The 27,918-nt window shown below is 37.8% G+C and overlaps 2 protein-coding genes across 3 annotated transcripts; both read right to left on the bottom strand.

Moving 5' to 3' along the window:
- Window positions 1–5,845: 5,845 nt before the first annotated feature.
- On the bottom strand, window positions 5,846–8,125 carry bmp10 (bone morphogenetic protein 10; the record flags this gene model as incomplete). The annotated part of the gene is made up of 2 exons (XM_081365484.1): window positions 7,581–8,125; window positions 5,846–6,927 (listed from the first exon to the last, which is right to left on the bottom strand). The coding sequence occupies exons 1-2, from the start codon at window positions 7,978–7,980 to the stop codon at window positions 5,846–5,848; spliced, it is 1,482 nt and encodes a 493-aa protein (XP_081221610.1). The 5' UTR covers window positions 7,981–8,125.
- Window positions 8,126–11,913: 3,788 nt separating this feature from the next.
- Window positions 11,914–27,489, bottom strand: arhgap25 (Rho GTPase activating protein 25). 2 transcript variants are annotated; one of them, XM_081365968.1, is made up of 12 exons: window positions 27,351–27,489; window positions 26,835–27,142; window positions 23,067–23,266; window positions 22,554–22,635; window positions 22,281–22,394; window positions 20,045–20,249; window positions 16,728–16,860; window positions 16,577–16,650; window positions 16,357–16,478; window positions 15,612–15,772; window positions 14,120–14,733; window positions 11,914–13,357 (listed from the first exon to the last, which is right to left on the bottom strand). In XM_081365968.1, exons 2-12 carry the CDS (start codon window positions 26,896–26,898, stop codon window positions 13,156–13,158), a joined length of 1,971 nt encoding a protein of 656 aa, XP_081222094.1. In that variant the 5' UTR covers window positions 26,899–27,142; window positions 27,351–27,489; the 3' UTR covers window positions 11,914–13,155. The 2 variants fall into 2 exon arrangements, with proteins under 2 accessions (XP_081222094.1, XP_081222093.1); XM_081365967.1 differs by having other exon boundaries at window positions 27,241–27,443.
- Window positions 27,490–27,918: the final 429 nt, after the last annotated feature.

The raw sequence follows: 27,918 nt of genomic DNA, 5'->3' as shown, positions 1-27,918 counted from the left end.
AGTTTAATTACACATAGAAAATTTTATATGAACATTTAATATAAAATCTGATTTAGTATTAAAATTACATTTTTACTTTACTTTAAAATTTTACACATAAAATACTTAAGTTGTTATAGCCTACACCCAGTGTATGGAAGTGTTTTCATTAATAAAGTTTCCATACACTAATGGTTGTTAGCTTTTTTAATTACTATCCTAAGGCACATCAGCTGGCGAACCATTTGACAGAAAAGGCTTAGGAGTCTATATAAAGAAAGATGAGTTGCACAAACTTTATAGCTATGGCAGCGAGACAGCGAGTACTTGTTTTAAATCAAAGACGGCGCCGTCCACGGAGCCAGTTAGTGTATGTCAACTACATGGCTGGTGGATAATCAGCATACGTTGTGGGGAACATTAACACACTTATGGCCGTTTGGGATTGCACACTTCCTAAATTATAAACACATTCTCATATTTATTTCTGCATGTTCATATTTCAATGAGCCCCGATAAATGCAGTTTGTACTATTTCTAAAACGCTTCTTTATAAAGAACATTGTTTTCTCAATACTTTACCTATACCGCTGTAAAGGAAAGAGCGCACAATCGATCATCGAGGCATCGATATCAACCTATTCAGCGCCTCCACCATGGACAGCGCCTGCTAAGGTCGAACTTAAGAAGGTTCACCTTAAGCAACATCCTAAGGTATAGTTCAGAGAACACACGTAGGAAAGGTATACCTGTAGTTTAGGTGTACATTTTGAGTCTTCGTAGCGCGCTAAGAGACAACGTTATCGGAGAACGCACCCCTGTTCATTTCCCAAGAATCCTCACAATGCCCGCTGTGGTATTCCCTGACTAAGGCCCCTCTCTGTACGGACACACTGGCACACAGCTGGCCCCGAAGCCTGCACAAATATGCCCTGGAGTCAGTAGAGCTTAGGGCCCTCTCATTGAAGACGGCGTTCCCGTCCATGCTCACTTGCATCAAGAGGGTTCTCTGTCAGCAAAACATGCCTTGAGTTCGGTCCGGCATACTTTCACGTAATCCTGAGACCCTGGCTGGGCTATGTGCCTAATGTGCCGGCATACTCTCACGTAATCCTGAGACCCTGGCTGGGCTATGTGCCTATGTGCCACTACCCTGTTTAGGGCCTAAATGATTAACTTGCAAGTGCTGCCTCGAGAACAGAGGGAGAAAGAACATTTCTTCACTGCTCCGGTTTGCACAGTTGTGGATTGTTTTCCCAAAAAAAAGAAGAAAAAAAAAGAACAGAAAAGGTCAAAAGGAAGTCCAGCTGAAGCGACTTATTCCAATTGTATGTACTGACCTTTCGGTCCCCGAGTGGTACGAATGACTACGTGGCTTATGTGGGGCGCTGGGTACTGTAGGTTATGATGTGAGTGCACTTGTTACCCGGCAAACAGTGTCTTGCCTACATCTGCATCGCCAAAACCTCGTAATTCATTTCAGCGGTGTGTGGTGCTTTCCATAGGGACTCCTAGTGTCAGTCCTTGACACTACGTCAAAGTGACTGACAGATAAAGAATGTCTTTGGAATGTCCCTGGTGTCCCTCCTACTACAACACTGGATTACACGCTGGATGGCTGGGACACACTCTTGCTGGGGGAGTGGCGCATGCAAATTCCACTCACCAATTCTCATTGGTGCAACCTCTAGTGTCAAGTCTTCAACACCACGTCTCGTTGCCTCCATCAGGGAACGAAGGTTACAACACTAATCGAGATTTTCACCCAAACATTTTTATTCTGTCATCCATGAAATTTCTATTTCATTCCAAAACTGCATGACTTTCTTTCTTCTGTGGAAAATTAAAGGAGATATTTTGAGAAATGTTAGAAATGTTTTTTGTGTGTGTGTGTGTGTGTGTGTGTGTGTGTCTATACAATGGAAGACCATGATAGCCAAATTTGTTTGGTTACCATCCATTTTCAAACATCTTATCCTCTGTATGGTCGCGGGGTTTGGTTAACAGTGTTCTTCAAAATAATTTATTTTGTGTTCCGCAGAAGAAATTAAGTCATACAGATTTGGAATGACATGATGGTGATTAAATTATAACGGAATAATTTTTTTGGGGTGAACTATACCTTTGGGTTAAGGCTGTAGTAAAATATACATGTTTCCTCACATATGATTTTATTATTGTTCTTATGAAATGATAAACATTTGCGAATGTTTTTTTTTTCTTTAATATCAAAGATAATGTGATTATATTTTGATACCTGTACCAATGTTTTGGTCTGATCCTAACCCAAGTGGAGAGTGAAATTGCCTGCTTACAATTTGCAATCGAAGTTAAATCATTGCTTTTGATGCAGCCAATCAGCTATGACTAGATCTAGAACATAGCTAGAAATCTTATAGGTAGTAATCTGTTTAGTAATGTGTTTTTATGCCATCTTTAGGCCTATATTGTTTTATACATTTTTGTCTATCGGAATTCTGACATTATAATCACATGAAACAATACAATTCCTTAAAAATTTTTCATACCCTTAGAATGTCTGAAGAATTTATTTTTAGTTGTTTTTATTAACATTGGCATGCCTGTTATCATAAGCACATGCTAATAACTTCCTCTGTCAACACAACAAATGAATACTCGGAATTAGATGACAATATCCAGACACAAATGCTTCAGTAATTGGTCAGAAGGTCCTGAACGGTCATCATTCAAGCTCAATAAACACATTGGAGGGTCTACATTGTTTCCCATCCTGGTCTAACTTTCCTGTCATGGCTTTTGTGGCAAGATAAATGAGAGACAATGACCATCAAGTTTTCAATTGGAGATTAACAGCTTGTTGAGCATCCAAGAACAAGGACTACATTAAGTTTGGTCAAAGTAAAATTTGTTAATAAATACTTTTTTACCAATTACCACAAATTTAAAAACAAAAAAACACTGAAAATGTTTACATACTAAATATTTGGGTCACACAGGCAGTTTCTTCAAAATATCATTTTATTTACACGTTCTGTGCGTTTGTACATGGCAAAATACATTGTTTTACAATGGCAACTGGCAATTACCAAATTTAAATACCATCTTAAATACATAGTGAACAAAGTTAAACACTTCTTAAGCCCCCCACCCCTAACCCCCCCCCCCCCCCCCAAAAAAAAAAAAAAAAACAACAACAAAAAAAAAAATGTCTGCACAGTCTCAAGCCGAAGAGCAGATGAGCCTGTGTGGTCATTGGTTTCCAGTCAGCTTCCCATGGACGTGGATTTGTTTGACACATGTAAACTATGGGCCTTTGAGCTGCTGGTCTTCAATGGAAAGTTAGATTTATGAATCGCTCCCACACCCAATGTCTAAACAGTGAGCTCTGGACTGATTGTGGCTAAATATATCTTGTTAAGAAGTTATGGAGTATCTGGGTGCAAGGGGCAAGAGGATCAACAAACTATTTAAAGATATATACAAATCCTAACAAGACGTCAGTGCTTGAAAAGTGATTGATTAAAGCATGTACAACATCGTTGAGTATTTTAACACATACATGAGAAAAGGATAAATTATTACAACTAATAATTTTATTTTAAATTAATTTATATGCTTGTATACCCATATTCTTTGCACAACATCATATCATGTACTCTGTATAGTGTATGCAGTCATGTACAGTATTGCTATACAAAGTCACCAAAATAATAATAAAAACAAATAAATTAATCAATAAATAAGCTTTATAATAAATCAAAGCAGCAGAACATAACTTGTATTTCAAGAACATGAAGTTAATAATATAAAGTCAGAAATGCAAAGTATGCGTCAGGCATGGGAATAATCCTGGCCAATATTATCAGACTGAAATGTCTTGTGAAGGATATCTGTGGGTGGCATGACCTTGCGACAAGACAGTTTCCATTCATCCTCCTGTCCTAACGATGATAAGGGTCCAAAAGGAGGAAGGAGAAGGATGACACTGAGAAGAGTGATGGGGAGTAAATGATGTGTCTTCACTTTAGGGTAGATTGGGGTCAAAAAGTTGATATGATATAAAAACTGCCAACTGTCCTCTCATTCCCAGGAATCCTGGGAAAGCTGTCTCCCACCCTCCATGCAGCTTGGAATTGTCTTTGGTCCTCACACAAGTAATTCAGTCCCGACCCCTTCTTATCACAGCCATGCTTAGAGGTGGGAGGGCAGCTTGCACGGCATTTGGAGCAGGAGGAGGTGATGATGCCGTCTGTCGCTAATCGAAAAAGCGGGCGGACCAAGCTGTACGACCTTTGCATCCTTTGTCAACCTGTGCATCCTTTGTCAACCATCCCATTCTCATACCTCAGCAGTGACATGCTGATTTGTGAGGTAATTCCATGATCAAATGCAGACAAGATTTCAGTAGAAAAAAATGGTACCGAAGAAAGGAAAAAGTCAGGATTAAGTGGCCCAAGGAAATGTAATTTCATAACAGCTTAATTATAGATGGTTTGAGACATTTCAGAAGGTCAAACAGTCCTTTTTCGATGTCTCTCTTTTATGATCTTCGGTTTATAGCTTCGTTTTTGAACTTAAATATTGGGCCTCATTCACTTATAACTGTGTGGATTATTTCAAATTTATACTCACAGTAGAACTTCCTACAAAAAATGTTCTGCCTAATTCACCACGTGTGTGTATGCACATTTGTTCTTAATTTGCTCTTAACCCCATTCTAATATTAATGAAATTGAAGTATTCTAATGGACATTACTTTGAAACGCTAATCTCTAACTGATAGCATCATAATATCATAAATTGTAATATAAAAAACAAGCATTTTCTGTAAGGTCTATTGTGAAAAGCACTATACAAATAAACGTAAATTGCTACCTTGAAACTACCTTGTCTTACTCTTTCACTGTATGATGAAATATATTTAATATGAAATATCAATGTATAGAATTTCATCTTCCACCCGGAATGTGATTTTTGCATATGTGTGGTTTCAGTTGTAAATGTAAAATGTATTTTAGTACAAAAGTTATTGGAAAATCATGATTTGTGCGTTTATGCAGATTGTATGCAGATTTCACTCATTAATTTGCGGGTACGCAGTCTATGCATGTTTAGTGAATGAGAGCCATTGTCCTGATCGTGTTTTTGCAATACTGACTGCTAACTGTGAATATCCAGATTAGGAGTTGTTCTCAGACACATTCGGAAGTCCAGACTGGTCCGCGCTGGTCTGTTTTACCCCTTCCCCTTCTCTACGACTCTTCTGATAACTTTAACTTGGACAGTTCATATCAAATGCATTCTGTTAGGCAGGAAACTGTGTATTGACTCGGCGTTGTCATGACAGATACGATACTAAGCTTTGTGGAAACTGGAAACAGACCGTTTCACAGGCTTCTTGTCTCTGGTAGGGTCACTGGACTGACCCTGTGGTGCTTGAGTTCACTGCCATCTCTACAAAACACCCACTTAGCGAGGACTCTGCTGACGCAAATGATATGGGCAAGTATGTAACGAGTTGGACTTGATATAATCTCTGACTTAAACTTCAGTCTTTACTGATAAGAGCATCTTGAGGCGTGTCAGTGGTTCAATTATTGTCTTATGTTCCACCCAATCCTTATTCAGTGGGGATGAAATGGTCACCATTCCCACTAAGTCTTGCATTGTGGCCCCTTGTCACATGGCTTCAGAACTGTCTGATTCCACAACTGATATCATGACTCCTGCTAACATTGTTAAGGTTGGTAGTAAGAGCTCAACCACTGCTGTTTGGAAGAAACTTGACATTAAGGCCGTAGACAGTGAATGTCTTTTAGTCTCCTTTCAATCCAATCTCTAAGCTTTTGGCCCAGCTTCACCCCACTTCCCCGTGTATTAAATACTATCTGCATCCACACTTTGCTACCACCATACCTTCAAATTTATACTGATATGTCACCACTCCTGCATCATCTAGGTAGAGTAAGGAGATAGGTTCTAGTTCAGTGGGTACGCAACAAGCCCTGGACACTTTCTGTGGACTTTTCAGACTGACCAAAGTTTGTACAATGGCATGTTTTGTAGGTGTCACATGTTTGGTCAAAGGGTACGTGCATATCCCTGTACACTCGAAGGCTTCATACCCGGTGGGTGCCAGGATCCAGCTGTCCCAGCCAATGTCTTTGAAGTCTACATAGAGGGAGCTCTTTTTACACTGGTTGCCTTTGGCATTGCGCCGAATTCTAGATGCTGTGTCATAGATGAGGTTGGAGCGCATCTGTAGTAGAGATTCCTCGCTCTGCTCCTCTTCCTCATTCCCATTTTTTTGTCCCATAATTCCTAGGTCATCCCAAAGGCCTGTCAACTCCAGCTCAAAGTTGTCCTGAATGCCTGGCTCAGCCGTCTCATGCTGGATCAGCTCATTCAGCTCTCGTTTGTCTCCGCGGTGGTCTCCGCTCTGGTCATCAGAGAACACGATCATTAAGGGTTTGTGTTTGTCCTCAGCGCTTGTGTCAATGTCCATGTCCCCTCCAATGGCATTGCTTTCATTCCCACCTTCAGATGCCACCCCACTCTGAGAGTTCAAACTGGCTATGTGAACCTCCAGCCTGTGGGTGGTGCCATAGTCTGATTTCCGCCAAAGGTGCACCGCAGCGGTCATGTCAAAGGATTCCCACCCGTTATCTGTACCATAAACCTGCCGAGACGCCAACTCCACTAGTTCCGTTTCTCCCTCTTGCCTGGTTTGATTTCCATCCTCAATATTGTCGCCTCTTATTTGCTGACTGCTGTTCGTTTCATGCTGTTTGACCTCATATATGGTCACTTTTCTGTCAACACCAGCGTATTTATTGCGGTCCGTTTGGACCAGAGTGTACAGTCGGAGCTCAGCTGTAGTGACTCTCTCGTGATGTGGAATTGACACGTTGAAGAGAAGTGGGTGTAGTCTCACTCCACCAGGTCCCATGCTGTAAGGGGAGGAGTCTGAAAAGAACAACACTAAAATTAGGGATTCAAATTCTCATGTTTTCAATAATGAATTAATATATATACTGCATATATATATATAATATAGATAGATAGATAGATAGATAGATATATTGCTACTTATATATATATATATATATATATATATATATATATATATATATATATATATTGTATGTGTGTATTTGGAAAAGGCCGTCTAGCTAATATGAAAGTTACTAGGTGAAATTGAAGTCAAACTTACACTTTTTGCATGCATTTATAAACAACATGTAGATTAATAAACTTTCAAATAAAATGGCGCACATCAAAAACACAATATTTCTCTAATATTTCTTCATAATTAGCATTGTTAAGTGTTCAATTTGAATCAATGTGCATTTATTTTAAAAAAGTACACAAACAAACCAAAAAAAAGTTTTAAAAAAATAAAAAAAACTTACAGAAAACTTTCCCTTTCCCAGAATTGTATGGCTTTATCTAAATACTTTTGTTATAATATAATATTATGAAAATATTTATCATTATTGTGTAGTTGTACCCACAGTAGATTTTTTTTTTACAGCTATCACCAGCTTTTACAAAAAAATACAAAATACAAAATAAAAACAGTTTAACAGCCCTCAATGGAAAAGTAAATACACATTTACCTTCATTTTTAAAGCTGCGAACTATGTTTGCAGAAGGCATTGCTGTTCGGTCATTGGCAAAGCGGTTGTAGAGCTCCAGCATGTACTCAGGAGGCTGTACGCGAGTGGCCCCTGGCTGCGCATGGGAACCAGGACGTGTCAGGTTAAAGGTACGTAGAAACTGTCCCTTCAGGGTTTCCATCAAGCTCTGCATGTCCACCTCACTGTCCTGCTCCAGGAGTGAAGGATCCAGGACCCCTCCATGTCCGTCATCCAACCCTGGAGCGATCCGAAGCCTCTCCGGAGAGCCAATAGGGTTACTTTGTGCACTGAAAGGCCCCCAGAAAATCAGGAAAAAGGCCAATGAAACAGATTTGGTGGATGAACACATAATCCAGAAGTAATTCCTGCTGCCAGCCATGATGTGAGGCAAATGGTGTGTGTATCAGCAATAGGTGCAGAGTTTCACAGGAGTGAAATCTGGATCTACAGATCCAGAGACAAATACCCTTAATTTGAAGTGCTCAACTCTTCCTTCTGGATAGAAGGTCAATTGTCGCTGCACTGCAGAATGTAGGAAAGTAGAGCCGTCCTGTGCAGTTTTGTTTTTTATACGTAGCTGCACACTGTTCACTGCAATAAAGTGCCTCTATTCCTGAACTCTGAGCATTTATTCTTCTTCTCACCTTTTGATGTCTGAAAAGTTTGGGCTTGAGGGTGGTTTCACTACGTGAAATAGATGTCCCCCTGTGGCATCTCTTTTCAAATGTTTTTTCCTCTCTTTCTCTCTCTCTCTCTCTGACTCTTGCTCTGCCTACTTTCTCTCTCTGTCCCTTATCTACAAACTAGGAAGCTCTGCATTTCTAGTGTTCATAGTGTCCCAGTGTGTGTGTGTGTGTGTGTGTGTGTGTGTGTGTGAACCGTTATCTGCTTTCGTTTCCTTAATGAGGATTTTGTAAACATTCCTCTGATACGTGCAGAAGGCCCTTCCTTTGTTTGGGTGGATGAGCCAGGCCAGATTTTGGGCCTAGTGTTTATTTGTTTTTCCTATGATTTCCTATGAGTGTTGGGACCAATGTTCATTGACCATTTCTTTTTGACAAACGTCTGAAGACTTGCCTCCGTATCTTTGAACAAGAGAGGATAAATATCTGTGGTGACGGAAATTGAAATGAAATGAGGTGTAAGAGGTTGCAGGATAGACTGAAAGCAACCACTTTTTGCCATTACAGTGCTGTTATCAGAGAATCCGTGGGGCTCTCAGAGAGGTTTTTAAGCACTTGATAAGCATCAATTACGATGAAATGAGTTTGCAGTACTTGAAAATTAAATATTTCCTTATGGGAAATAAAAAAAGGTGTTCACACTGTGCACAGACGACTATAACTATTTTTCTAACACTAAAAACAACACATACTACTTAGGATTCTGTGCATGTGAATATTGTTTGTATTTCCACTGACTTCTGGAGCATCTTATCATCTGAAGGGTGTGCAGCCTGAGCCGGGTGCCTGGTGAGGAGCTTCTGCGCTCACGGGCAAAAACAAACCACTCATTCGGAAGTGGAGGGAAGCCCTTATCACTTGTACTCTGGGGCTGACACAGCTCTGTAGCCATTGGAACGCGTCTCCAGAGGCTCAGGATGTCAAGTACCCAATAGAGGGACTTCATACAGGGGCATTTCCCTAACCGACAAAACTGTATTGACAAGGTAATTATCAGAGGAATGCTTCAGTCAGAATAACTACTTCCAATACTTCCCAAAGATCAGTTTCTGCCTATCTGATCCAAGCTTTATTCCCTCTAAACTGGCCCTTTTTTTACTCCAAGGCCCCCAAAGAGTTATTGAGAGGTTGAATTAAAATAAAAAATTTCTTAATTAGTTGTTTTCCTCTTTTTAAAATTTGCACCCTGTTGACTTAAATGGGGCAAGTTTTAAACCTGCTTTTAGCCTCTTAACATCCTTGATGTGTCAATACAAGTGCACAACCAATGTGAGTGATTCCTTCAGAGTGAACACGGTTAATCTGACTGCAGCAGATGTGAAAGATATGAATAAAAATGAAGTTAATTCGGCCAGCGCTCATACTTTCCTGTTTTCGGTCGAAGTCCATAGTAGTCGATTGTCGAGTTCTCCACTGTTGCTATACCTATCATCACGCGCGTGAACTCGACAATCGAGTTGTCGAAACGATTTTTGTCGTTCTCTGTACTGACAGCACTCCAAATTTATAAAAAAATTAGCTCAATGTTAAAATTGACCGGAGTTCTCCTTTAATGTTAGGGTGCTTTGACTGCTTTCACACCTGCCTATTTAGTTCAGTTGAATCGTACTAGAGTTCGTTTTCCCCAGGTGCGGTTCGTTTGGGCAGGTGTGAATGCGGCAATCGCACTCGGGTGCGCACCAAAAGTGGGCCAAACAAGCGTCGGTACGCTTTGAAACGAACTCTGGAGCGGTTCGTTTGTGGTGAGAACATGATCCGACCTCGAACAGAACCAACTGCCAAAAAACTGCGGACTAAACCATTTGCCGTATTCAGCTGCGCTGTGCATAATGGGATGAGGAGAAATGTTTGTTGACAGTTTGCACTTTAAAGGGCACCTATTATGACTCTTTTCACAAGATGTAAAATAAGTCTCTGATGTCCCCAGAGTATGTATGTGAAGTTTTAGCTCAAAATACCCAACAGATCATTTTTACAGCATATTTAAATTGTAATTTTTTGGGGCTCAGAAAAACGCGCTGTTTAAGTGTGTGCCCTTTAAATGCAAATTAACTGCTGCTGCACGGCACAGGGGGCGGAGCCTCACGAGCTCGCGCTTCAGTCAGGACAATCTCATCTGATAATATCAGAACAGAAACTCTCAGTTGTGGTGTTCATTTCGACTCGGAGTCGAACAATAATGCCCACAGAGCCAGAGAATATATGTACCTGAATACTGTTAGACCTATATGAAAACCTTAACGCACTTGCACTTGCATTTGTATTTTTAATTTTATTGTATTTATTTTTGCTTCTGCTTGTAATTTGTTTATTTGTTCTTGTTTACTTGTCAATTTAATTAAAGTCCCCATGAAATCAAAATTGACCCTATTTACTTTTTTAGCGCATATTACTAGTCTTGTGGTGAACAATTAATCCGTGCAAGAAAATATTTTTAAAAAAAAATTTTTACCATGGTAATCTTTAATCAAAATCTGAAAATGCCCCTCCCCTCTGCATTGGAGGACCTTCTCTGATGACGTAGGTTTGAGGAATTGGTTTGGGCAACGCTTAACCACTCCCCCCAAACCGTTAGTCTGTAATGAGCAGAGATGGAGAGGAGGAGCGCTAGAGTAAAACCCTGCCCTCTGTTCAATATTCCGTTTCACTGGGAAATACGTCACAACACTGGAGAAAAGTCGTTTGCAACTTCCGGTTCACGGGGACTTTAAAGGTTGAAATTAAGCTTCCTTGTGTGTAAACTCATGCACAACAGAAATACCCAGGCAAGAGTGAGCAAACATTTAGCTGCTCTTGATGAGTGACAGTAACGTTTGTAGCTACTAGACTTTTTTGAAAGTTATATAACTGTCTGAAAACAAAACAGTGGTCACAAACTGTCAAAAAATGTTCACCATTGTCCATTTATGCATATAAAAAAAAAAGTAGCCTAGGCTAAACTATATAATCGCATCTTAGTAAGATGTAGCCTAAGTCACAATTTGAACTGCTTTAACGTTTTTTTTATTTATTTTTACATTTCTATCATTAGATATGTGAGAAAGTTGAAACCCAATAGGCTACTTAAGTTTAAAATTGTAATTTGGCAATTTCTCTATATAAAAATCCTGTCGTCACTGTTTTTCACCTACTATATATTATGGAACATGCGATTTCGGATGCAGCCCTATGCAACTTTTTGTGCTCTTGTGGTGAATAAACAAAAACTGCATGTCTTGCGGAAGAACATTGTAGCCGGAGCCATTGTAGTCAGTCCATCTAAAATAGTCTGAATATAAACACTTATTATAGGCGTACCGTAACTGTAGTAGTGATGGATGGAATAATGATGTAGGCCTACTCGCTAATTTTGAACAAAAAAAAAAGTTAGCGTACCTAAATTAGGTTTATGTGCATGAAATGTTGACCCAGTAACCAGTTTTCACTGTAATGCTCACCCTTACTCTTTTCCTCTTAAGATAATCTTTCTTGTGTAGGAGATACACTTGATCACAGTGTTGTTTATCTTTGAAACTATTGTTCTGCCATGATGAGATCAATTTACAGTAGGCCTAAGTGTACAAGAAAAACAACTGAAGAAATGTCCATTGAAAACCCTCACAGAACAAACTGGAATCTACCACATGAACGACTCTGAACAACATATATTCATATAATCAGCATTTTGTTGATTTTGAACAGCACATTGTCCGTATAATCCAGTTGGAAATAGGAAATTCCTTCCCTATCATTTAATTATGACAGCTGACAGACACAATGCTATCTGGTCTCTTCCTTACGTAATGCCTAGTGTCTTTTTACCCCTTCCTTGAAAACACACATGTGGTGAACTCTTGTGTGAATTCGGTTCTAAAAAAGCATTCTTCTCATTGCTCTATCACACTCTGTCACATTTTATCTCCTCTGACACACTATCTCTTTCTGACTGCAACCAGACAACAGAAGTGAAGGTGTAGGAAAGAAAAGCCAGATAAAACTGTTTACTTACTGACAGTAATCCACATTTTTTGTCCTTTTCACCAAATTTTTCACAGACTCTAATGGAGTCTAATGCAGTCTAGCGATCACATAAATAATAACTATTTTAAAACTCTGCACACAATAGTTCTTTCATTTATTATTTATAATAAAAGGTGGAAACAATTTTCTCTCTGTTGAAAAAAATGGCTTAAACCTAAGATACTTTTCTGGCCTTACCCAGCTAAATTATGTTCTAAGAACTTTTTACCAATGTTCAAATTAAAGGGGAGGTTGAATATGATTTCACTTTTCTAACTTTAGTTAGTGTGTAATGTTGCTGTTTGAGCATAAACAACATCTGCAAAGTTACAACGCTCAAAGTTCAAAGCAAAGGGAGATATTTTCTTTTAAAGAAATTGCTTTTTAAGGACTATAACAAACGGCTGGTAAGGACAACACAACATTCCTCCCGGGTTAGTGACATCGCTAACCCTAAAATTTACATATGTACTATGAATACTATGTGTTAAGTATCCATTAGAAAATACTATGAACATTTCAACAGAAATAATTAAATAGTCTTTATAAATCTAAACTGTTCAGTCCAATACTGTATAATTTCAGAGTTCACATCTTGTCATGTTACAAATTACAATCCCAATGTGAAACCAAATAACTAGATCATATCTATAATTTCTGTACATAAGGTGTCAGACATTGTAGAGGTTTTACATCTGCCAAATCATGGACAGAAACTGAGAGATGGACATTACCACTGGTCTTATTTCAAAGACATTATTCATAGCAGTTCAAGGTGTAAAACACAATGGAGTTGTCCAGATAGCTCGTCTTGTATTCCTGTGAGAAACTAGACAGGACTAAGCTTGAACTTTGTTTGTTTGATAGTGTCACTAAGATGGTCCAGCAGTGGGTCTGTTGAGGAACTCCTGAATCTCTCTGTTGAGCTGCTCATTGCGCGTGAGAGCTTCGTCCCTGCTGCGCTCCGTGTTGCGTAGTAAGATCTCTAATGCAGCTTTGCGGCGTCTCTCTGCCTCTAGTTCTGCCTGCAACTCTACCACTGTAGCGCTCAACTCTTTGTTCTTCTGCTGGAGACTAAAGGTACAAACACACACAAACACACACACACACACACACAGACAATATACATTTATATATTATCAACATTAATAATAATAATAATAATTGTTCCAAATCAGCATATTAGAATGATTCCTGAAGGATCATGTGACTGAAGACTGGAGTAATGGCTGCTGAAAATTCAGCTTTTCTCTTACAAGAATAAATTAGCTCTCCAACAACTTTTATTTACTTTATCTTTTATATATTATAATAATTATATGTATTTAATACAGGGATGGGCAACTTCAGTCCTGGAGGGCCACTGTCCTGCAGTGTTTAGCTCCAACCCTAATTAAACACACCTGAAGCTAATCAATGTTTTCAGGATTACTAGAAAAGAGCTTTTGTCAGGGTTGGAGCTAAACTTTGCAGGACAGTAGCCCTCCAGGACCGAAGTTGAACATCCCTGATTTAATATATAATATTTTATTTCTTAAAAAAAATCAACCAAATCACCTCGATCCCTGCCACAACAAGGGTGTTCTGGGTGGTCGCTAGTTGGTTTCTAGGGTGTATATGTGGTTGCTAGGTAGTGGTTACTTACTGGGCCACATAGAAAGAGCTCATTCCCAAGTCTCTGACATTCTAGCCCTTAAATGTCATTATAATGGTCTGTTTTTTTGTCTGGCGTGCAAAAATCTATGTCTGAAGGATGTTTGTTCAAATCCCTGACCCTTAGCAAACACTGCTAATTACTGTGAGGCAAATAATTAACAGGTATGTACTGTGCTATACCTGCTGATGATGTTTGTTGAGTCTGTGTTTTCTTGCTGTGCTTCATTGTTTTTCTGTAGAGCAGGGTCTACTGGTGCTGCTGGCTTCTCTCTGCTCAAAGCCACCACACTCTCCTTGTTTCTCGGCTGAGGTTTTGGCAGGGGGGCTGTGCTCTGTGCCTGTGTTTTTGGAGCGTCTATCTGCTTGACAACAACATTGCTACCTGTCTTACACAAGCCTGTGTCCTCTGTGTCCGTTTGTCCTTCCACTTTTTCCTTTTCACTTTTCTGCTCTCCAGAAAATAGTGTCACTTTCTGCAGGTCGAGTAACTTAAATATGTCCTCTGAGAATGTTTTCTCGTCATTTTCGTTAAAGCTCTCCGGGAACCTGCTCCAACGATCCCAAGTGGGCTCACGGCCTGTTCTTCCCGCTGCCGGACAGCCCAAGCTGGGTAGAGTTTGCGTCCTCTTTCTGGGACTGTCGGGCCACGGGTCCATTGTGGGCGAAAATTCAGAGGAAGGAGAAAGAGGTGTGTCTTCTGACCCTGCTTCTGATGACCACTCGTCCCTCTTCTCATCCTCAGGCGTGTCTACTTCCTCTTCCTCCGGAGATTCAGACGGGGAGGACACTTCACACTTTGAGAAAAGAGTGATACGATCAGTTAAGAGGTGCAGGTGTGAAAGTAATGCTGTGAAAGCTCCAAAACATATCTCTAACCTTTAAAGAACAGTAGATGTTTTCTTAAATATGACTAAATTGTCAATTTCATGCCTACAAACAAAAAACACTTCCAGCCATTTTTCCGGCTTTTGTTTTATTTTTATTTTTATATATAAAATAAAATAAAATAAATAAAAATAAAATAAAAATATATTTTGTTTTATTTTTATTTATATATTTTATTTAAATAAATTACATTATAAATAATGCAACATCTAACTGCTTAAAATTTATAAAGAAAATGTGAAAATAATTATTACAAAGAGCAATTTCTAGCTGAATATTTTAGAACTGATTAAATATTTTACAATTTTTAAATTGCCTGTTATTTCCTAGCATAAAGACAATTCTATATTTAGAACTTTTATACACTAGTTCAACGAGTAAAAAAATGAATATTTTTACTCAGCAAGGACATTAAATTGAACTTTAAAAGAAATGTATAATGTTACAAAAGATTTCTATTGAACTTTTGAACTTACTATTCATCAAGAAATTCGGGAGAGAAAAAAATAAAATAAAAATAATAATAAACTTGAGCACCAAATCAACGTATTAGAATGATTTCTGAAGGATTGGAAGACTGAAGTAATGACGCTGAATTCAGCTTTGCCATCACAGGAATAAATTACATTTGAAAATATTTTAAAATAGAAAAATACTGTTTTCCTAAATTTTTGAAAGGTTGTGTATATTTAAACATTTTACAGGCCTACAAACCACAATTTGGAAATTGCCTGATATTTCTTAGTTTTCCATGTATATGGAAGTTGTTAGATAATGTGATCGGTACCTCTGCAGACTCCCAGCCCACAAAACTGCGAGGGTTACTGGTCTTCTTGCTTTTGTTTTTCTTGCTGGGAAGAGGAGACGGCAGCTTATCTTTGGAGGGGGGGAAAAGATGCTCATGGTGTCTGATCATAACCGTCATTACCTTCTGTATCATGGGAGTTCCTGTGTATGTGAGCAAGAGGTGAGAGAACGGATCATTACCACTGCAATGTGTTAACCAATAACACCATACTTGTTATCTCATTCTTACTCATTGCAGTTCAGGTTAAACACCCCATGAATTTCCAGTGTTAATGCATCTCTAGCTGAAACAAAGGACTTTTATTAGGCAATAGCCTTTAGTTTAAAACATATCACCCAACTACTGAACTACAACTAAATATAGCATAAAAAGTAGTGCTATCATTCTGAGGGTGCTATCATTCTGAATTCAGCCTATGATGTGCTTCTTTGTTTTAGGAACTGGGACATTTTCATTCAAAAGAGCTTTTTATTGGATAAAAATCATACAAATTGGAGCAAGAACTGATCAAAATACCTTTTTTAATAAATCAACTATATTTTTAGCAGGTTTACAATATTAAAACTGTATATATTGTTTAGTATTTTGTAATTGTTTAATACAGTACATTAACATTGTATCTATTATATCTGGTAAATATATATTGTATATTTGATTACCTCATCGGTTATTTTAAAAACAATGTAGAACGTAATGTTTTATGAGTCTTAGGATGATAACTGACCCTTCATCATACTGATGGCGTCCTCCACTTGCGGTTTGAACAGGTTTACCCCCATCACTGTGGCCAGATTCTCAACACTCATCTTATTCACCTTTGAGTTTTGTTGGACCTCAAAAAGGAATCTGCATTAACAAATATGGATATATGTCAGCATTTCACACATTTTGCTGTTATCGATGTCTGATCTGTTTTTACACTCTTATAGTAACTCATACAGTACCTGCAGATGTAACTAAGGAGGTTGTAGTTCACTTTTGGTAAAAGGCTGATTTGTTTCTCCAGCTTTTCTTTGCCCTGGAATTGATCAGATTGCAATTAGTCAAAGAATCCTTACTCATCTGCTATACTGTCTTTGTGAATGTGATCCTCACAGTTGCAGTGGTGGCATCCAGCATCAGAGTGCTGTCAAGGAAGTCCTGATACTGAGTCCATGGCACAACAGGTTCAGGAAGCTCTCTGAGGTACAACTTGAGTAAGGACCCCACCGTGTGGACATCAGTGTCACTGCAGGGAGAAGGTATAAACAAAGTTTGACATTCAGTCATTATTACAGTCTACTATTATTGTTTTCAGACAGATATTTTTTTTGTGTGTGTTTTAGAAAGTGAAAAAAGTTACTTGTCGAATGTATATGTGCGTGTGTTGAATGGCAAGATCTCTGTTAGTCAGGACAGGATGTGGCTCAGCCGCAGATCATCGATGTGTGCCAGGTTCCTCTGAAATACTGTGCTACTGTCACTCTAATTCTCATGCTTTTGCACATCTCTCTCTCTCTCTCTCTGTCTCTCTCTCTCTCAGATCTAGTTTAAACTTTCTGGGTCAAACCCTTTACCTATGCTACTTCCTCAAAAAGTCTGTGAAGACTATAGTGCTGTGTTTCACCATAAATGGTCATGCAGAGTGTGGTTATCCACATAAAAACCCCATTCGCATGCATACTTTAAAAAACACTGCAAAAATAGAAGTCTGGAAACCAATGGTCATCTGACACAGGTACAAAAATCATATGAAAATGAAATATTTTAGTAGAAGATGGTTATTTATTGTTGGACATTTATTTAATAATTTGATTTATTTAATTATCTCTTCAAAGTAACCTGATGTTATTACAAACAAAATAAATAAAATTATAATAAAAATACATTAAATTAAGTTTTTAACATATACACTATCATTCACAAAGAAATTAATTCATTTATTCAGCAATGACCCATATAATTGATCGAAAGCGACAGTAAAGACATTTATAATGTTACAAAATGTATATATAATATAATGTTTTTTTGAGGTTGCAATAAGGATGCATTAAATTAGGTAAAGACATTACAACAGATTCATATTTCAAATAAATGCTGCTCTTTTGAATTTCCTATTCATCAACTGTTAACATGTATAATAATAAGAAATATTTCTTGACCAGCAAATCAGCATATCAGAATGATTTCTGAAAGATCATGTGACACTGAAGACTGGAGTAATGATACTGTAAATTCAGCTTTGCCATCACAGGAATAAATTACATTTTAAAATATATTAAAATAGAAAACAGTTATTTTAAATTGTAATAATATTTCTGCATGTTTTATCAAATAAATGCAGCCTTGGTGAGCATAACAGACTTCTTTCAAAAACAATAAAAATATTAGCCCGACCCCAAACGTTTGAAAGGTAGTGTTCTATGGTAATATCATAACATAACAAAACCGGACTAGACAACTAGTTTTCTGTAAGGTTATACAGTCCAAGAGAGCCCTTCTGTGGATATAATCTGTGTGTCATCTGAAGGTTTTAGATCCAGTCGTCCTTGTCAGTTTTGCGGTCTGAGCATGACGCAAATGCTCCTCTTTCACTCAGGTATTAAAGCCGCTGTCAGTTAACTTGACAGATGAACGCGCGCATCGACTTTTTGTCATTTCAAATGTGATAAGACTTTACACTTTTATTTATGTCGCCATCTTTGCAGTTCCTTTAGTCACTGTCACCATGATTACAGTTGATAGATACAATTGCACGTTCATACATACAGTGTTGTAAGCTGCTTTGTGAACGGGATATTTCGACACTCAAATACTCATATCATACTCAAAACTGTCCATGGTACAAGTTGGTCCATGGTGTTATCAAGGATTTTTTAGTTAGAAAAACAAGGAAGAAACATTTCTAAAGTTATGTCATTTGAATTCATTCATATTAGCGTACAAACTGAAAAGTCTATGTGTTGACTAAGTGACATTCGTTTTTGTAGCCCAGGGGTCGGTCTCTGGTTATCTTAAGGTGCCCCATATATTAGTGCAGGGGTCGGCAACCCGCGGCTCTTAAGCGCCGCCCTAGTGGCTCCCTGGAGCTTTTTCAAAAATATGAAAATGGAAAAAATATTTTTTGTTTTAATATAATTTCTGTAGGAGGAAAAACATGACAAACATTCTTAACCCTTTCGCACGTACGATCACATCGGTAGGTGTGATTAGAAGGGTCAGTGCATCACGTGATCAACTGCTAAATTCAAATGTGCTCTCGCGCGTTGGCTGGCGCTGAGCCAGAGACAGGCGCGCTCAGAGCTGTCATATATCACAACTTTTCAGTGTTTTCAACCACATAATGTTTATTTTAGGTTTCAGACATATAATACAAAAAAAAAAAAAATACATTTAGAGTTTGTAAAATACATACTGATGTTAAAGGAAGAGGCAATAATAACCATTTCCATTATAATTAGACACGTTTTATTCATATTAGATACACATTGTGTAAGTAACTTTAAAGTTTACTCTATTCTTCTCCCATTTCACCAGCCACTTACTTTTATGTATTTCGGGAGAAGTGGATGAATTCACGTGTTGTAAATCCAACAGATCCGACAGCTCAACTAACGCGATCGTTATAAAGGTGTTTAAACAACAAAACGCTTCCACTTGCATATATTTGACAATCGGAATATCAGATATTTCATGCCATATCTAACAAATTTGTGAATATTTTGAATAAAAAAGGAAAAATGACATAAAAGCAGATCATCATTCATTCAGCTCTGTTGCTGCTGCGGTGTGTCACGTGACACGCAATGACGCGTCACCATGGAAACCATAAAGTGACATTCTAAATAATGGTCGCCTTGAAAAACTCATGCAGGGGGGAATCAGTAGAATACTGAATACTGTCAGTCAGAATATTTTAAACTTACGTGTGAAAGGGTTAAAGTTTTTCAACGTTGTAAACATAATACACGAATAAATAAATCGAAACATAATACATTAAAATGATAATGGAAGTTAAACTTAAAGCACGATTGTACAGCAGATTAGTCACGTGGTGCGTCATTCTCTCCAGGATGTGCTGCAGGGAAAATAAACATTTAATAATGAATGCTCATTATGTATTTGTAGCCTACTTATCATTTTGATACTAGGGGGCTAATAAAGCTAATATAGACACTTATGTTGCCTTCATTATAAGGCTTATAAGGCTTTTAATTTTTTGCGGCTCCAGACAGATTTTTTTTTTTTTTTTTTTCCGGTCCGATATGGCTCTTTCAACATTTTGGGTTGCCGACCCCTGTATTAGTGTTACCATTGCATACCATTACTGGCCTATGGTACCACCATAATACTTTTTTTGTAAACATATGCTTTACTCAAATCAGTTCTCTACTACATTATCCCTGAGCCGTTCTAGACATGTGAAACTTTACCTGGGGAAAGAGGGTCTTTCTCCGGCATCAAAGGCCTCTCTGAACTGCTTGACCTGGTTGTCCTGTCCTGGCAGGCGAAAGATGCCCTCCTCATTCAAACCATGCTCTCTGATGAATTCAGCACACTTCTCCACCAGGATGGGCACCAGTCGATGCCCAAATTTCTTCTCATACACCATGATGTCTGAAAGGCTCTTTCCAAAGACTTTGAAGAAAGAAACATAACTCTTTTATTGCATAGCAGTGGGAGTCCATGGATTCATATTTTCTGAATAAAACACCCTTTGGACATTATACATTAGACACACAGCCAAGTTATGGTAAACAAGGGGCAAATGATTGTTTGGGGTGAACTATCCCTTAAGGAAGCACAATGTATAGGCCATCGTGCTTCCTTAAGGGATAGTTCACCCCAAACAATTCTGTCATGTCGTTCCAAACCTATAAGACTTTCGATTCATCTTTGGAACACAAATGAATCCCTGAAGAGCTTTCTGTCCCTCCATTGACAGCTATTCAACTACCACTTCAAAAAGTTCATAAATTGATCATAAAACTAATCCATATGATCAATTAAACTAATTGATCAATAAAACTAATCCATACGCTAATGTTAGTCTTTCTGCTTATCCTGAGGTTCACTGTAATCAGCTGGATCCAGGCTGTATCCAGATTAGATGGTGGACCTGCGCCTAGACACGACCACAACTCATCCCTGAAGTGTCAGCAGAGATTGTGTCAACTAGAGAGACTCCCCTGTGAAGGACTCATGGACACGACAGCCATCAGCACTGATCCTCTACAAACTTGTCTCCATACCAGCGTGATGACTCAGATCTACAACCAGATGGAACTGGATAACATTCCGATTGTTCCAAACCATTCTGACTTCTGACTTATAATGCTGCCTGAATCATAATCATACACTGTTCGCTCATTGGCCAGAGGAGAACTGGCCCCCGACTGAGCCTGGGTTCTCCCAAGGTTTTTTCCTCCATTCTGCCACCTGATGGAGTTTTGGTTCCTTGCCACTGTCGACCTTTTTCCACCTTTGTTGCCATTGGCTTGGCTTGCTTAGTTGGGGACATTACATTTTACATTTAATTTAATATTCAACAATAATATTGATCTGCCTGCATTGACACTATTATACAAGAACTGAACTGAGCTGGACAATGACATCACAGTTTATTCCAGAGCGGCTATATATATATATAAATTAACTAAATTAATAACTTTTTTTAAAACAAAAATGAAACATCACTGAACTTACTTAAGCTGGACTGTGACGCTATTTTCTTCTGGAAACAAACTTTTTTGCATTATTTTCCTGTTATCTCTGTAAAGCTGCTTTGAAACAATCTGTATTGTAAAAAGCACTATATAAATAAATGTGACTTGACTTGACTTGTAGTGAAGGTTCATTCTTGTGTGTTACGCAGCACGTTTGAGCTTCTGCAAGAACCAATGAGGTTCATTCTCGTGTTAAGCAGGTTCGGTTGAGCTTCTGTTTATGTTTGCTGATCAATATGTGAATAAAAGACTAAATTCAATCTGTCCATCATATAAAGCGATCAAGTCTCTTCAGAAAATTTGGACTAAACTGCTCAATTCACATGGATTAGTTTTATGATCTCTTTATTAATTTTTTGCATCAAAGTAGTACTTGCGTGGCTGTTGATGGAAAGAAAGAAAGCTCTCAAAAAGATCTTCAACTGTGTTCCGAAGATGAATGAAAGTCTTACGGGTTTGGAACGACATGAGGGTGAGTAAATGATGACAGAATTTACATTTTTGGGTGAACTAAACCTTAAAAATGTTTAGGCTAGTCCAGCTGTTGTGCCATTCATACCATTCATATAAATTGTAAATACGAGTGGAATGTCTCTGCCTTGCACGGTCTCTGTTTGCAAGATTTAGTCAGTCATTTAGTTAATTCCTTCATCCAAAGTGACTAATGTGTATTTTTTACTGGGACTTATTATAGACAGTCCCTCTGAAACAACCTAAGCGAGCAGTAAACAAAACCACATTGTTATGTTTTAGGGATAAAGGAAATGTCTGAAAAATGTAACAAATAATCTTCTGGCAGCAAATGAAAAGGTAGCTTTTCCATTCTTCCACAGATCTTTCCTTACAGTGTGGAAGAAAATTAGTGTATTAGAACTTCCTCAATCTGTCAATAACCTTATAGGCAAATATGTATGGTATATTTTTTATGACGAACAATAGATACCTCCATTGGACCGTGATCCAATGGCCTTCCGGATGGAGCGCACCCACTCTTCCATCTCGCTCTGACTGGTCGCCATGAGAACATAGGCATCTCGCTCCCGATCTGTACTGCAACCTGTGGCATCAGGGACACAAGAATTTTTTTTTTATGATATTGCCTTTCAACACATATACTGTAGTAGCCCATGAGATCATCTTATACACTGTAAACAACTAGCATATATAACAGGCCTGTGACACACAGTGCTACAGAAGTATAAAAAAAAAACCTCACCTGGTATAATCTCAAACAGGAATTTATCATCTGCATTTGATGGCAGCTCATTAACTTGGCATGAGAACAAAGGTATGGTTCCCTGAGATCAAAATGAGACAAAAGGGAATAGTTACAGACAGTTATGTCTGATTAAATCTGATTAAGTGATAAATACAAATACATATATTTTGTTAGAAAGCTTTAGTTTCATTGTTATTTGTTTTCGAATATCAATATTATACATTTTGATGACATAGCGAGACTCAAAAGTTTAAGACCACACTGAAAATCGAGGAAATCAAGATATAATTGAAACATAATATTTAAATTGAACTTTAAAAAAAAAAAAGATTAAATAATTCATTTTAGTTTAGTTATTTGACTGTCAGGAATGGCATTGCATGAAAAAAAACATTGCATAGGCTACAGTTAAAACCTCAGGAATGAAGAAATAAAAATATGCATTACAAAATAATACTAATAATATAAAAATCTCACTGTTTCAATCACTAATGCTTGCATGCCTCCTACCTGGAGAGCGCTCTCTCTGTCGTCCTTATGGTACGTGAGAACGTTTCCTCTCAGCACAAAGAAGCGCAGCTGCCAGTTCTTCACGATGGATCTCTGCTTCTTCAGCCAGCCTGTTTTCAGAGGTTTCTCCATTGATTTCTTAAAACCAGTGTGAGTGGATCCAGGGCTCCCTTCCCCAGGTATAACACTCTTGGAGCGTGCTGAGTGGAAACCGACAACAAGCAGGCAGAGAATAAGAATACGCAGAGGAGTCCGACTTGCAGAAAGTGAAGTCACCTTTGACTGAAATAATTTAGTGAGTCTATAATTATATCATGAAAACACCATGTAGTGTGGTGAATGTCAGTGGTAACTCTCCGAACCCAGCAGCTTCCTGCATAACAAACATTTGCAGACTGGCTTTGATTATCGAAGTACTGAAGAAACTGTCCTGCTGTAACTTTAGGACCATCACAAATGAAAAGGACAGCTCTGCCTGGAACAATACAACACCATGCACTTTCGATGTTACTGTGCAATAGATTATTTCAGGTCAAAAGGGTATTATTGGATTTTGACTCTTTCACACAGGGGTTTTGAGAACTGAAACATCAAAGTGGAACGTTTCATTGTTCAAAGATTGCCCTTTTATACCTTGAGAAACCTAATGGAGTTCTCAGTTATGTGTCACTCAAGAATAAACCACCTGCTAACATTTTTAGGAGAAATAAATATTATATATATTCACACACACAGGTTGACCTACAATAAGAGTACAGAGCTCAGAAAGTTTGGTTCTGAAAAAAAATGAATAACCCTACTGAAACAAATATATGGTTTGCTGGTTTTAGCAGGTTTCCAAGACAGGTCAAACTGGTCTGTTGGCTTTTAGAGTGGTTTTGGACACTTTTCCACTGGTCAGACTCAGAGATCAGATGGCTGCCAGGCCAAACCAGCTAAACCCAGCTTAAATCAGTGAATACCAGCAAAAACATGTTCTCAGAAAAACCTCCATTTGTGTTTCATTTAAGCCCATTGGTGTCTGGAAGAGACATCTAATCTAGACTAAAGACATCTAATTTGTGATTTTGCTTTCTGACAGGATAGCCCATTGTAAAGAGAGGGTGGGGTAGGTAGAGACCCTTGTGATTGAGAGATAAGAAAAAACTGAGATGTTCTGGGTGGTAGAAAATATGAAAATCATACAGGCATTGCAATCAGCATTCATCATAGTGAAAGCTGCTTAGTGAAGCCACAAACACTTGACTTCATGTGAGTCTCTTTGATAAGAAAGCATCTACAATAAATACATCTCTAAATAGCAAGAAATCAGCCATTATCTAATTGACAAGAGATGGTGTCACGTTGATTTAAGCAGCTTGAAGCTTTTGTCGTCAAATTCACTATAACCCATTGAGAACAGAGGGAAGGGCAGAAGAGAGAGAACTAAGATAAACAGGAAGTTACAAGCTCATCAGCAACAGGAAGTAGAGTTTTTGAAAGATCCCCACCTAACGCCAGCTTCTTTGGTCTATTTAGAGAAGATCTTGCCTGATGGAGAGCACGGACCACTGTTCTCTCTCCTGGACCACGGGCCCACACACATTGACCTCACCCAAGTCTATGACACACGCAGGGATCAGGGGAGCTTTTATGGTGGGGAAGGGAAGAGAGTAGGTTGAAACTCCCTATAAATTACCAAGGAGATCATAGCAAAGATGCAAGAAGCTGTTTGCGTCAGTGTGTGACATTAGTGAAAAGGGCATGTTGATCATTCACATTCAGCAGCTCAGATGCTGTTCTATTGTCTCTGGCTGAGATGCACAATTTAATAGTCTAGCAGCTAAAATCAACATTCAACTAAAATAATAATTCATCAGTGCATGTTATTCCAAAAAATCTTTCATTAAAAGATCTTACTTCACTCCTGAAACAACTTTCAACTTATCATTTGACATCACTATCCTCCGCTTTTTTATTTCCCTGATGGATAAAGTCAAGACCTGTCTTTTTTTTCCATACCGTTTCACTAATACGTCATTTTACTGAAGTAAAATTGGTTGGTAAAACAAAATATGAAAAGTTGATAATTATTTTGTAATCATTTATTTTATGGCTGGTAACTGATAAATGGCTGATATAAAATTTCTAAATAGTTTTCAAAAAATCGAAATAGTTTAAATAAATATTAATACTGCAACAAATAATTATGTTATGGCTTCTAAATAGTTAAAAAAAATCTAAATAGTTTAGATAAATATTAAAACTAAAAATATATACGTTATCGCTGGTAACTGATAAATTGTAAATAACTGATTCAATTTCTAAAAAATATTTAAAAAAATCAAAATAGTTTAAATAAATAATAAAAGTAAAAAGATAAAAAATAATCAGTCATTAAAATTTGTAACAAATCAATAATTTCAAATGCTTCACGTGAATTTAGACATCACAGCATTAGAATGTTCACTATGAAAAGTTAAATTGTATTAATATAATAAATGTGTAATTAAAAAGTGTAATTAATATTGTTTTTCATATTTTAACATTATATGGGAAACGATAATGCAATTTAAATATCCAACAACAACTGATATAAAACAGTGACTGATACAAAAATAAAATGATAAAATAATAATGAATACCTGCCTTAAATTGATATCTTAAAACATGTCTGCTAAATATCAAGTTATAATACAGTAATAACAAAAATGTGAAGCCACCAATGTAAAGAAAACTATCACACAGCAAGAAACACTCGCTCTCATAAACTGGCCTAGATTATCATACAACGCCTGTGTCGTCCATTGCAGATAGGATACTGCAGAGAACATTAACCAAATACCTTGTAATGGGCTGCATAATAGATAATTACCTAGCATAATAACATGCTGACATTTTGAGCTGAGAATGAGCATGTTTCTCAGACAAAAGTGAGTGTCGCAGTGTCTTCCTGCCTGCATGAAGATTAAACACAGAGGAAATCACAAATGCTTTGCATCTCCACCAGACAGAGCAGAATGAGACCAGAAACACCACGAGTCACCATCACATACAACCATAAAACTGCCTCGTTTTATACTCGATTGCTCCATAAAGCTGGTGAAAGACATGCTTTAACTCTTAGCAATACACTCCATTTTAAGGTGACGTAGTTACATGTTACTACATGTACTTACTATAGTAATAACAGTAAATCACAGGTAACTAACCCTAAAACAAACACTAACCCTAACTCTATAGTAAGTACAATGTAACTATGTCACCTTAAAATAAAGTATAACCGAGATTTTAAACAGCCTGGAGATGAATGAGAACGTGTAGTCAAATCAGTAAAGTAGTATTAGTAAAGTGGGCTAGTCAAGTACTAGAAACAATCTTGTATCAAAATATCCAACAAATCAAATAGAGGTTATGGGATTCAACCGAATTACAAGGAAACACATGCGTGTAGCAGATTAGAAGAGCTCAAGAGAATTATATAGCCTCAGGGTGAACGCTCAGCAATCACTATGCCACTTATTTCTGTGATTTACAGATACTGTAAAATCCAAGTTACACTAAACACATCTGGCCATCACGGCCCAGTTAATTACATTTATCATAAAATAAGTCACACATCACATGAGCCAGTGTAGATCAAACCTCTAGTTCCTAGTGACAGGAGGCCTGCTGTCAATGAATACAAGGGATCACACAGAAATCTACCCACTTGGCCAAGTGGAATTCCTAAAACACGGAAAAGACTTTGACCTTTGACCACACACTTAAACACACAGTGTCACTCACCTATCTTGGCGGTTTCAGCTCTGAATGTGCTGAAGTCCCAGTTGCGAGGTAGTCTCAGAGACATTTCTTCAATTTTAGACAAAGGGTTACACACACAGAGACACACACGCACACATTCTCTCGTTCGCACGCACACACACAAACAAACAAACACAAAACATACAGTGAATTCTAAGAGTACATTCTTTCCAGTCAGCCCCTCTTCTCCTCTTTACTTCCTCCTTCCTCTGCTGATCTGATGCTTCTTCTTTTTTCTTTTTTCTTTTTTTTCTACTTCCAAACACGTTGAATCTTGCCCCTCTGCTTGCCTGTAGATTTTGTGACCAAACCAAGTTATTTTTAAGTTATTACATCAAGCATGTCTGTCAGACAGTAAAGAAATGAAAGAGAAGCACTGTCATCATACCCACAATCTTCTTGTGCTGAGGAAGTGAGTGACAAATGCAAGAAAACCACAGAAAAATAATGAATTTTCCACACAGGCGAACATGCAGACTACAATTGTGCAGGATGTACCTCAATCAATGAGGCCAACTTCATCTCAGACATTTTTCATTATTCTCTTGAAGAGATGCAACATGCAGATCTTCTGATAGTACGTTAACATCTAAAACAGACACACAAAACTGTCATCATTTAAAAAAAAACTGCATCTGGCATAAAAAAGGAAGTTCAAACAGCAGGAAGAAGATTTATATTTATATATATGCTGAGCTTTCCTCTTTATTAACCATTTACAATGAGCAAATCACTGTACACAAAGCGGCAGGGAAAGCACATTTATCTGCTTTATCAAAAATTACAAAACAAAATACATCAGAATTACAGACCATTATACTCAATGACAAATAATAACAACAACATATTGACCTGTTGTTGTTCATTTGTTCAACAGAGAGGAGTTTTGTTTTGCTTATCATATAGGCAACCTAAAAGAAAGAATGGGTTTTAGCATTTCTGTTTTCAGTTTAATGGCTAACACTTTACAATAAGGTCTCATTAGTGCATTAACTAACATGAACATGAATAAGCAATACATTTGTTAAGAGTATTGATTACTGTTTGTCAGCGTTAGTTAATAAAT

The sequence above is a fragment of the Scardinius erythrophthalmus genome (assembly GCF_964197995.2).
Source record: "Scardinius erythrophthalmus genome assembly, chromosome: 5".
NCBI lineage: Eukaryota > Metazoa > Chordata > Actinopteri > Cypriniformes > Leuciscidae > Scardinius > Scardinius erythrophthalmus.
The sequence above is the reverse complement of the archived record's forward strand: the minus strand, read 5'-3'. Positions and strand labels throughout refer to the sequence as shown.